Source organism: Elaeis guineensis, chromosome 6 (assembly GCF_000442705.2).
Source record: "Elaeis guineensis isolate ETL-2024a chromosome 6, EG11, whole genome shotgun sequence".
Lineage (NCBI taxonomy): Eukaryota > Viridiplantae > Streptophyta > Magnoliopsida > Arecales > Arecaceae > Elaeis > Elaeis guineensis.
Window position 1 is genome coordinate 8,006,516 of NC_025998.2, and position 12,582 is coordinate 8,019,097.

General features: G+C 43.0%; 1 protein-coding gene across 1 annotated transcript; it reads left to right on the top strand.

The window, feature by feature from the left end:
• The first annotated feature begins 5,097 nt into the window (after window positions 1-5,097).
• LOC114914319 (uncharacterized) lies at window positions 5,098-8,756 on the top strand. The gene is given in 3 exon segments (XM_029265375.2): window positions 5,098-5,131; window positions 5,134-7,809; window positions 8,216-8,756. Coding segments are annotated over 3 exon segments (3,045 nt in total). The 3' UTR covers window positions 8,551-8,756.
• The last annotated feature ends 3,826 nt before the right edge of the window (window positions 8,757-12,582 follow it).

Consider the following 12,582-nt stretch of genomic DNA (forward strand, 5'->3'; position numbering starts at 1 on the left):
GGACTTCATTTTTTGCCGCGTACCTCGCTGTAGGGTCAATATAGATCAAATTTTGAGGCATCAAATCCTAACAACCTCCACCTCGACTCGATATTCGGCCTCCTCCTAACTCTGAGAGCTTCTGGATCTCCTCACCCCCATGCCCTGGGGCAATCGCCTGCTGATTGTAGATGGGCAAACATGGGAGTCGAGCCAGGCCGTTCGATCCCATCTCCATTGTATACTGTGCTCCTTTTGACCTGAGATCTACTCGGGGCATCTTTTGCGGCAATAGGAATCTCACCTTGCGATGTCACCTCTCATCCTCCCGAGTCTCCTGTCTCATGCCCGATCCACCTTCTTGAGCTCCACCTCACTCTGGGCTCCATCTGGCTCCTAAAGCTCCACCTCGCATTGGGCTCCCCGTCAGGTAATAATGTCCTCTGCCCCCCTTCTTCCCCTCCAGCACAATCCTATCGCCGTGTAGAACCCTTAGGATTTCTCCACCAGCTACCTTCCTGTAACCTCTCGAATTTAGTCTGCTAAATGAGATAAGATTTCACCTGAAATTGGATATGTATCGGACCTCCTCCAATCTCCTCACTGCATCATCATGTGTCCTCCAGCAGACCGTCCCGATGCCTCTGATCGTACAGCTCGATCCATCCAACAGATATACAGTGTCCTCACTGTTCTCCAGGAAGTCAAAATACTTCTCTCTGCAATATACATGATGGGTGCATGCAGAATCTAATATCTACTGCTGGAAAAAAGTAGATACCTCGTCAGATATCTCCAGGATATCTCCATCTGAATCACTGTCTGCCGTCGCCACAGCAGCCACCGTCCGATTTTGAGTTGAGGGTAATCTCTGGCTAGATGCCCCAACTCCTCACACCAGTAACACCTGATTTTGCTCAAGTCACTCTTGGACTTGGACCACCCTCATTGCGATCTCCTATCGCTTCGTCTACCATCTCCTGCTCCTCCAAAAGCTACCAAAGCTGAGCTACCACCACCTGAGCTCGAAGCCGGGTTCTCCCTCCTGAGAATCTCGTTCTGGAGTATTGCCACGGTGACCTCGTCCATCTTGATAGTACTCTTCCCCACTAGAAGAGCAGTCACCAAAGACTCGTACGAAGGTGGAAGCGACGCTAGCAAAACTAGCACCTTGGTCTTCTCTTCAACATTCTCACCAATACTGAGGAGGTCGGTGAGGATCTTCTGAAAGTGGCTGAGATGCTCCTGCACGCTCTGTCCCTCGATCATCCGTAGCTGGTAAAACTGCCTCCAGAGGAAAAGAGTGTTGGTGAGAGACTTCACCATGTACAACTCTTCGAGCTTCGTCTACAGCACCGTCGGGGAAGTCTCGCTCAGCATATGGATCACCACCTCATCCGTCAGATACATGCGGATGGTACTCACTGCCTGCATCTGTAGCCATTTTCAATCTCGCACCTCCATGGTGGTTGGCTTCTCCTCGCACAAGAGAGCATCAATCAACTCCTGTTGGATAAGCACGTCCTTCACCCTTGCCTGCCACAAGGAGAAATTGCTCTTACCATCAAACTTGTTGATCTCCATCTTGATTGATTCTGTCTTCTCCATCTTCAGTCTTGCTCAACACCGCTGCAATCTGCATCCTTGTACCGCTTCACTCTAATACAACTTGTTAGGTGGATGTCTGGCCAGGACACCACCTCTCAGGACATTTTCAGTACCACGCGATGCAGTAGGAAGAAAGAAGAAATAAAACAAAAACAATCAAAATACATGGATTAGCCACAAAAGGGCTCGCCTCCATGGGGCATGCAAACTTCACTATGAAAAAAAAATTTTACAAGAGGAGATTCCTCCCTCAACCCTTGTACACCCAATTTCTCTCTCCTAAAGTTCTCCCTCACAAAAACTCTCTCTATTGGAAGACCCCCCTGAACCCTTGAAGTAACCGACGTCTGCTATCTAGGAGTCTTGTGCTCCTTCTCTCTCAGCACTTAAGCCTCTCTCTTCCTCGGGTTCTTTCTCGAGTTCACGCCGAGCATCCACCAGAAGACCCCACGACCACACACACCTCCTTGTTCACCGTTCCCAGGCCTTTTATAGGCCATAATCTTGTATTAAATTAGGATTAGGAGTCTTAATTGAAAGCCAAATAACCCCCTGGAATGTCGGATCAAGACTGGGAGCCACCCACGCCATTCGATCACATTCTGATCCATAAAATAGTATCATGGACTGCGAGAAATGCCTAAAAAATACCCAGGCGGTCCGCAGACCCAGCCATGGACTAGGAAAACCAGGCCCCAATAGCGCCTGGGCTTGGGCCGGCCCATGCGCGCGGGCCTGGGCCGTGCCCGCACTGGGCGCATAGGCCCGAGCCGCGCCCCGCGTGCCCACGCGCCCGCTTGGGCCGTGCGCCTGGGCCGCGTGCCCCGCATGTTGGCCCCCCCCCGGGCCGCGCTCCGCCGCTTGTGGCCGCACCGCCGCAGCTCCGCCGGCCTATCACCGACGGTCCTCTACCGCTTCGGATCTCGTGCCGACTTCAAAAGCTTGTATCTCCTCCATCCGAGCTCTGTTTGGAGTGATCTTGATCTCGTTGGACTCCATTTTTCGCCACGGATCTCGCTGTGGGCTCAATATGGATCAAATCTCGAGACGTCAAATCCTAATAAGATGCACCGTATTAGTTACAAGACATATTTTTCACGAGACGAAGACTACAGCTGACTGGATGGTAGCTTTTGTAGCTAAGCATATTGGAGAAGTTTTTTTGGATTGAGACGAGCATCATTTTGAGCAATTCCAAGATATTTTTTTTATTTTTTTATTATATTTATATAAAAATTATTTGAATGAACTGCTTTGTATTAAAAAAAAAAAATGTAGCTGTTGACCAAGCGAATCACGTGGATCTATTACCCCAAAAAAAAAAAAAATTACGTTGAACTAGCGGACCAGGTTGTCATGCGTGGTTCCCGACGAAGTGGAATAGTCGGAAGAAATTTTTTTTTTGGTACAGCGTAGTTGGAAGAACTTTGATGACGCGGCTTTCATCCTTTTGCTCGTGTTGCTTCCTGTCTCTTTCGCCTGGCTAAACTTCCAAGCTCCATTTATACTTATCACCTGAATTATATCCTTGAGATAAATAATATAAAAAATATAAAACCATCATTTATTATTATTCCGTATTATAATTAACTGTGGGGACCATTACTCCTACTTACTCTTTCTTCTAAATAAATATTTTCATTTCAAATTTCTCTTATAATTCTGTTTAGTTGTAAAAAATAAATATTATTTTATTTAATTAAAAATAAAGATAATAATAATGCTGCTATTGCTCTATAGTAAATTTTTTATATATATTTAAAAGTTGAAAAACTTGCCTTTTGATAATAATGGTTTTAGAGAGAGGCCATTATAATAGGATAATTTGTTATGATATCATATAGAGACCTAAAGAGGCCTGAACAAAAATTTAAAAATCTACATTATGATATTATAAAAATGTGATCTATGTATATTCTATCAGTTTAGATATCTAGTATCAACATCGGATAAGGAGATAAAAAGAAATATCTATAAAATTTTTTTAAAAAAAAAATCCATATGACGATGTTAGTTGAAGGTGTCAATTTATCGGGTATATAGTTTTGAAAAGTTATAAAATCCTGCTTTCAATATTTTTTGAGGATTAGAAGTAGCTATGAGCGTTTATATAGCACATCTTTTGTTAAAACAATCATTGGAAGAAAATAGTTTAATTGATCTAATTAATTAATCCTTTCCTATAAATCTGATTTAGACCATTAGGCTAATCCATGAACAAGAAAGTTTGAGTTTTTTCTTTTCGATTATAATTTTTTAGTAATATTAAATAGTTTTCATTGATGGCTATCCTCCATGTATCTATAAAAAAGAGTTAAACTCAACATATTTTTCTACCGACGTGCTAACTTAAAAAGGCTTAAGTAAATTGATCAAAAAAAAATCCTGGTCATTTTTTTATTTTAGTGTTAGGATTTGACGCCTCGAGATTCAGTCCACATTGAGCCCACAGCGAGGTTCGCGGTGAAAAACGGAGTCCAACGAGACCAAGATCACCTGAAACGGAGCTCGGATGGAGGAGATACGAGCTTTTGAAGTCGGCACGAGAATCGAGGTGGTAGAGTACCGCCGACGACCGGCGGCAGCGGCGCGGCCGCAGGTGGCGGCGCACGGGACGCGCGACCCAGGCCTGCGCGGGACGCGCGACCCAGGCCCGCGGTCCAGGCGGGCGCGCGGCCCAGGAGCGTGCAGGCCCGCGCGCGCGGGCCGGCCCAGGCCCTGCTGGGCCTGCTGGCCCTTTGCCCCGGTCCACCGTGGATCGGGCGGTCCACGACGGGGCCTGTGGACCGCGTGGATGTTTCCCACGCATTTCTTGCGGTCCACAGCACTATTTCGTGGACCGGAGTGCGATCGGACGGCCCAGAGAGATAGCGGTCTTGATCTGACGGTTTAGGGGTTTTTTGGCTTTGTTTAGGACTCCTAATCCCTCTCTAATCAAGATTAAACCCTGTTTAACCCTTTAAAAGGGTCTTATGACGAAACAGAGAGGCAGTAGATCGATTTTTGCACCGTACGAAGTCCGTACGAACCCGAGAAGAGAGAGGGAGGCGAGAGTGCTGAGAGAGAAGGAGCAAGAGGCTCCTGGACAGCGGTCGTCAGGCACTTCAGGGGTTCAGGGGGGGTCTTCAAGAGAGAGAGAGCTTTTGTGAGGGGAACTTCAGGTGAGAGAGAATTGGGTGTACAAGGGTTGAGGGTGAGGTCTCCTCTTGTAAAATTTTTTTTCATAGTGAAGTTTGCATGTCCCGTAGAGGCGAGCCCTTTTGTGGCTGATCCACGTATTTTGATTATTATTTTTTTTGTTTTATTTTTTTTTTTTTTCTGCTGCATCATGTGATACTGAAAGGATCTTGAGAGATGGTATCTCGATCAGACATCCATCCAACATTTAGTTTAAAAAAGACATGGATCCCACGCGAGGAGGTCCATCCAGCATAGTTTCTCCAGTTCCCACCTCCACCGTACTCATCTAGAGCCCCAACGGAAGCGATCCCATGCCACGGCGTTTGAAGAATGCCCACATCACTGTTGATGACCATAAAAGCTCGTGGCTTCAACCTCATTGGGTAACCTCAGCCCAAGCCTACAAAATGATGGCAAAAGCCATCTCTTCTTCTCTCCTTTTGCTCATCATCTTCTCCTTCTCTTCGCTAGCCGTATCCCAAACGAAAACAGAGGATGGAGAAAGGCAAATGCTCCTCCGAATCAAGGACTGGGGAAAACCCTCGGTTCTCAGCTCTTGGCACGACTCCACCCGCACCAGCCACTGCAAATGGACCGGAATCCAGTGCTCCGCTGATGGCTCTGTGACCAACATCTCACTCGTCAACCAAAACATCACCCAACCCATCCCCGCCGCCATATGCAAGCTGAAAAATCTCTCCATCCTCGACCTCAGTTACAACGGTATCCCCGGCGCCTTTCCCACATCCCTCTATAACTGCTCTAACCTCCTGCACCTTGACCTCTCCCACAACTACTTCGTTGGCGTGATCCCCTCCGATATCTACCGTCTCTCACCCCGTCTCACTCACCTCATCCTCTCAAACAATAACTTCACCGGAGACATTCCCCTCTCCATCGGCCGGCTCTCGGCGATCGAATATCTCGCTCTCGATAACAACTTCTTCAATGAGTCATTCCCAGCCGGGCTCGGCAACCTCTCAAACCTCCAAACCCTCCGGCTTGCACATAATCCCTTCTCTCCGGCAACGATCCCTTCAACCTTCCGCAATTTGACTCAGCTGGGCGACCTGTGGATGAGCGAAACTAATTTGAAGGGCGAGATCCCTGCATTCATAGGAGAGTTGACGGAGATGTTCCAACTGGACCTATCCGGGAACTCCCTCAGTGGAAGCATACCCGCCGGCATCTGGAGTCTAAAGAAGTTGCGGTACCTTGCTTTGTTTGCAAACAACCTAACTGGAGCGATCAACATCGACGGACCAATTGGCGCCTTGGGGATGGAAGAGATCGACGTCTCGATGAATCAATTAAATGGATCCATCCCGGAGGAATTCGGCAAGCTTCAGAACCTCTCTCTCCTTTTCATGTCCTACAACCGGTTTTCCGGCAAGATCACGGAGAGCATCGGCCTCCTCCCAGTGCTGACCGATCTCCGGCTCTTCAACAACAGTCTGACCGGGGTTCTACCACCGGAATTGGGGAAACATTCCCCACTGTGGAATGTTGAGGTCCACAATAACCTGCTCTCTGGCTCGCTGCCAGAGTATGTCTGTGCAGGCGGATCTCTGACCTGGATCATCGTTTCTAGCAACAATCTCACCGGCATCGTGCCTAAGTCTCTCAACAACTGCTCCACCCTTATCTACATCGATATCCAAAGCAACAGATTCTCCGGCGACTTCCCCACCGGAATCTGGTCGGTAGTGAACCTCATGACGTTGATCATGAACGACAACGCCCTCTCCGGCGCCCTGCCAAATGAACTACCGTCAGAACTTTTCTTCCTGAATATCGAGAACAACCGATTCTCCGGCAACATTCCATCAATGGCCAAGAGTTTGCGGTTGTTTATAGCAACCAATAACTTACTATCTGGTAAAATTCCAGCTGTCTTGACCGGAATGTCCGAACTCTCGGAGCTACATCTCGGAGGGAACCTGATCTCTGGCCAAATCCCGCCAGGAATAGAAAAGCTGGAACATCTGTCTGTTCTGAATCTCAGCAGCAACCGTCTTGTTGGCGAGATTCCTGCAGCAATTGGGTCCTTACAGAAACTCAAGTCACTCGACCTATCGATTAACCAACTGTCCGGCTCGATTCCGTCAGTGATCGGAGACCTCATGCTCCCCACGCTCAACCTCTCGTCCAACCGGCTCTCCGGCGAGATCCCAACGTCATTAAACTTCCCAGCCTACAATCGAAGCTTCCTCTCGAACCCCAGGCTCTGCGCTTCTGAGGAGCTCTTAAACGTCCACATCTGCAAACATCGATCATATGGATCACATGGCTTGCAATGGAAGCTGCGTATAATCCTCATCGTTCTCGCTTCGCTCGTCTCCGTGATGGCAATTGTCTTCGCTGCGTTCGTAAGAAGAGCGCGCCGTGGGAGAAGCAGGGGCAGAGTTCTACCTACGTGGAAGATGATGTCTTTCTATCCGTTGAAGTTTTCTGAGTCCCCCATCCTGAGTGGGCTCACGGAGGACAACCTTATCGGGAGTGGCGGGGGTGGAAAAGTATATCGGATTGTGCTCGAGAACCACGTCGCACAGATCGTGGCCGTTAAAAAGATCTGGAACAGTAGGAAGCTTGATTCCCTATTGGAGAAGGAGTTCCAATCCGAGGTCCAAATCCTAGGCTCAATCCGGCATGCTAATATTGTCAAACTACTTTGCTGCCTCTGGAGCGTCGATATGAAACTGCTGGTGTGCGAGTACATGGAGAACGGGAGTCTGGATCGGTGGCTTCACAAGAAGTGGAGGCTCGGGGAGCAAATCGAAGAGATGAACTCTGATCACATACCTCTATTAGATTGGTCCACCAGGTTGCGGATTGCTGTCGATGTGGCACAAGGATTATTCTACATGCACCACGGTTGCTCCCCGCCTATAGTGCACCGAGATGTGAAGTCGAGTAACATATTATTAGACTCCGAATTTAGAGCCAAGGTCGCTGATTTCGGTCTGGCTAGAATGCTTGTCAAGCCTGGAGAGGCCAACACGGTGTCGGCTGTGGCGGGAACATTCGGTTACATGGCTCCCGGTGAGTGATTTTGTCATTTGTTCAAGTCTATTTAAGAAATTAATATACGTACATGCACATCTTTAGATGCAATCAAGTTAGTATTCACATGAATATTAACAGGTTAGTTTTCATATCTCCTGCGAGTTAGGAGAGACTTTACAATTAACTACAAGCTAGAGGACATCTCTTGGCTATCAAAGTTGAAATATCAATATGCAGGGACGTATATAGGAGGCGTCAGCATATGCTGCCACAGTGGCCGCTCCTGTACCTCACAGTTGCGTGCACTTCGAGTCCTTGATTGTATCTATCATCTCCTAAACGTTCGATAAGGGAGAAGCCACCAGGAAATGCTGCATTTTGCTATTTTAGTGTATTACCATGTACTCAATGTGTGTTTTTATGGTTATTACTTGAATTGCAGAATACGCATACTCGAGAAAAATAAATGAAAAGATGGATGTGTACAATTTTGGAGTGATTCTTTTGGAACTAACCACCGGAAAAAAAGCAAACAACGGTGGAGAATACGGTAATCTAGCAGAGTGGGCTTGGCACTGCTTACAGGAGGCTGATAAGGTAATCGATGCTCTAGATCAGAGCATCAAGGATCCGACAAATGTAAAAGAGATCGCAATGGTCTTTAAATTAGGAGTCATGTGCACCAATACATTGCCTTCATCAAGACCTACAATGAAGGATGTACTCCAAATTTTATTACGATGTCAACGAGCTGCCACAAATGAAACTATGATGTGAATAAAAAGATGATACTAGAGCTCCTACCATTGTAGTTGGCAGTGAGCATCTCATTGAGCCCAACTACAAGCTGTCATAATCCTGCACAATTCTTTTATATATGCAGCAACGAGTGATTGAAGCGTGTTAGGCGACATCAATTGGCAAGAGTCTATAGGTAGGCACAGTATTCTCCATGTCAATTATCTCCTTTAATAAACATTGTGTATTCCCTTGTATCCCTATTCTTCTTCATTGTACATTTCGTTCTTTATTAAACATGTCCGGTGATTAATGGTTTATTATCATTAGCCCCCATATTTCTCACAAAATCCATCCCCTTGATAATATCGGGGAGGTTCCAACCCACTCCATCTTTTACATCAAAAAAAAAAAAAAAACTTTTGAGGTATCAATAACTTTTATATTTGACTTCTCTCTAAGCTAGCACAAAAAAAAAAAAAAAAAAAGAAAAAAAGCTAGTAAGCCACATTGGAAAGACATTATCAAGTTCTCAAGGAAAGTGATATCTTCTACTACTTAACTTTAATTTTGTTGCATGATAATACCTCGTGTCACTAGGGAATGAGATGTGGATCCCCATATTTGAGCTTCCCATTTTTTTTTTCTTTTTTCTAGTAAGTCAGTATCCTGATTTTCATGAGCATTAGATTTGGTAAATACGAGAACTAGGTTGGCTGCATACATATTAGAGCAACTCAATATAACAAATCCTCTAAAATAGCGCTAAATATTAGAGTAACCACCCTGTAATCTCTTCGATTTATACTAGTTTATTGGCCAAACAACTCAACCATTCACTCATAAATAGGCATCGATTCTGATTTTTAAGAGTCATCTTTGAGAAGGATGCAATCGAACCAAGCTAAGTCGAGTAGCTAGAAGCTTGAGCTCGATTTGGTTCAAAATATTCAGACTTAAAATTCGACTCAAGATTGATTAAATCTTTATATACCAAGCTTAAGCTTGGCTTGATGAAAAAAGGCTAGGCTAGAGAATCGACTCTACTCTACTTAAATATCAAATGGAGCTATATTTAAACTTAAGTTCAAATATAAATTCAAATTTTATCCACCTAATCATAATAATAATATATATATATGTGATAAATAAAATAATATTATTAAAAATATCTATAAATTCAAAGTGGCTTGAGAGCTTTTCGATTTAAAAAACTATTCAAACTATTCTAGTTTGATAATAATTGAGTCAAGCTCGAGTAGCTCACGAGCAATTTGACTCATTTGCACCTCTATTTGGGAGTAGTCACGACTTGATGAGCGGTAAGTTGGAGCTTTTTGATTGTAAATAGTTGTGCTCAAATGGAATGAAGTGTTATCGGTTGTGATCTTTGCATGGTAAATATATTTTTATTATAAACTGATGTATATGTTTGTCTCTTTTTCTCTAATAAAATCTTAATAAGTAGCAAATTACATTTCAGTAGATAATAAAAAATCTACCTTATGATATTAGATGAAGTTATTAGTTTATCAAAGTTCATAATTCTTGAAAATTGTACCCGATTAATAGAATATTGCCTTCACCATGTTTGCAAGATTAGGGGCATTTGGGAGGGTTTGTATAGCCTACTTGCCTACCAACCTCTTCTATTAAAAAAAATAATCAAAACAAATTGGTTTAATTGACCTAATTAATCATTGCCTATAAGTTTGACCTAGACTATTAGGCTAACCTATAAACAAGAAAGTCTACATGTTTCCCTTTGATTGATATTTTTTTTTATATTGTAGTTACATAATTTTGGTTGAAGGCTATCCTACAAAGTATCAAAAACCAAAAAAAAAGAAGTGTAACTCGATATATTTTTCTACCAGTGTGCTAACCTAGAAGGGCTAACGTAACTTGATCAAGAAGAAATTCCGCTCACAATGATTCCTGTATTTTGTTTCTGCTGATTTTCCAATCCAAGATGTGATCAAAGGGATATCCATATTTCCATTTACATTTTTTTGGATATGACTTATAACACTACTAGCTAAAATTCTAAGGATATTATTTCACAGTAGTCGTTAAGAACCTATCATCAGAAAATACAAAAATACAAGGATCTGACTGATATCTATATAACATTATGTTATATCAGTTTTTCAATCTTGTTTCAAGTTTTTTCAATAATTATTTTATGTATATTTCTAGTGGCAGAAAAAATAGTTAGAGTAGATGCTATTTGTCCCCATTCTAGAAAATAAGGATGAGCTGTCGAGGGGATAGCTGTATTGATCCAGGAAATACCGTGCCAGATTGAACTTCCAAAATAGTGCAATTAGCTTGTAGGGAGATTGGAAGCAAATCGATGACCTTTCAAAGCAGCTGTTAATCTAATGATAGGGACAGAGATAGATGAACTCCATAGGACATGCAGCAGCTTGAAGCACCTGAAATTGAACTGGCCCAAGGAAAAGCTCAAATGCTGAGGTGCTTGTGGCAGTAGTTCAAAACCTAAAATCGAATCAGTGCAGCTAAAAATTGGCCTAAAAATAGATCATGATCCAAGCAATAGCCGAAATAATGCCTGACAAAGTAGGACTTAAATTCTAGTTCATTCAAAGCCCAAATACTACCCTAGCCTGAGCAAATTTTGGGCTTGAGCTTTCTTACGCACGAGCCGCATGAACGGGCCTATTTTTTTAACCCAACCCATGTTCTATTGGTCCTGGAGGCAAAGGCTCGCAGCGTGGAAACCCAGAAAAAGAAAATAAAAATTCTTTGTGCATTGCCTGCGGAGTACTGACGTGGAGCACACCGCTTCATCTTATTGGACTATATAGTCACTGTTTTCTAACGCACATTTAATGTCCGTAGTTCTATATTTTCATTTGAAATTTTGAATGACCAAAATATCTTTTTTAAAAATCATGACATTCCTTCATAAAAATTATGACATCCTTGTAGAAAATGCTAAACTAAACTTTTCTATAAGGATATCATAATTTTTGTGAAGGATGTCATAATTTTTGTGAAAACGTGTTATAAATATTCTTTCATAGAATTATGATATCTCTTCATAAAAATTATGACGTCCCTTCACAAAAATTATGATATCCCTGTAGAAAAGTTCAGTTTAGCATTTCTAAAAGGGTGTCATAATTTTTATGAAACGATGTCATAATTTTTAAGAAAGGATATCATATATAATTTTTAAAAAAGATATTTTCGTTATTCAAAATTTTAAACGAAATAATAGAACTACAAATATTAAATACATGTAGGAAAGTGGTGGCTGCGTGATCCAATAGAACAAAGCGATGGGCTCTATATCAGATTTTCTACATCACGAGCGGTCACAAAGAATTTCTAAAAGGGAAAAGACAAGCAATGATCCCTAGTTTCCACTTCCGTCCCCTGTTTGACCTACCAAAGTTTCATTTTTCTTTTTCCTTAATGAAGGGAAAGGTCATCATTATTTTTTTCTATTTCTTTTCTTTTTTTTTTTTAATTTTTAAGGTTAAGCTAAGCTTTTCTTTGGTCCAAACAAATACACAGGGAACTTACGCTCCTAGAATTGTTCCACAGCTTCCAGAATCCCGTTCAATTTTTCTTTAGTTCTTCAAGTCATGCTCAAATCGTTGAGCACTTCAAAGAAGGGTTCATGAACCTCAAATTCAGCTATTGAAACCCACGGAACTAGCCCTATAGGTCCACGAATCCTTGTCGTCCATCATGTTGCATGGTAGATGTCAAAATTTTGGCTTTAGATGTCAACAATTTGGCATGTTCTACTTGATACTATTTTGTGAGCCCTTGGAACACGTCTAATACTTCGGTTGCCCTAGCTACCATATTCGCATGATATCTCTCATGAGGGAGAGGAAGGGTCCAAGAGAGATCTTGCTGGCCTGGGAATTGTCATATTCACATCATCATAAAGATCATGGAAAGTGACATCAACGATCTTGTTTGATAGCTGGTGCCCTTATTTTCAAATCAGATGAACAGTCAGGAACGCATAATAATTTTCAAAATGCCAGTGGTATACTCTTGACTAATTAGTGCACTTTACTTTGTTTC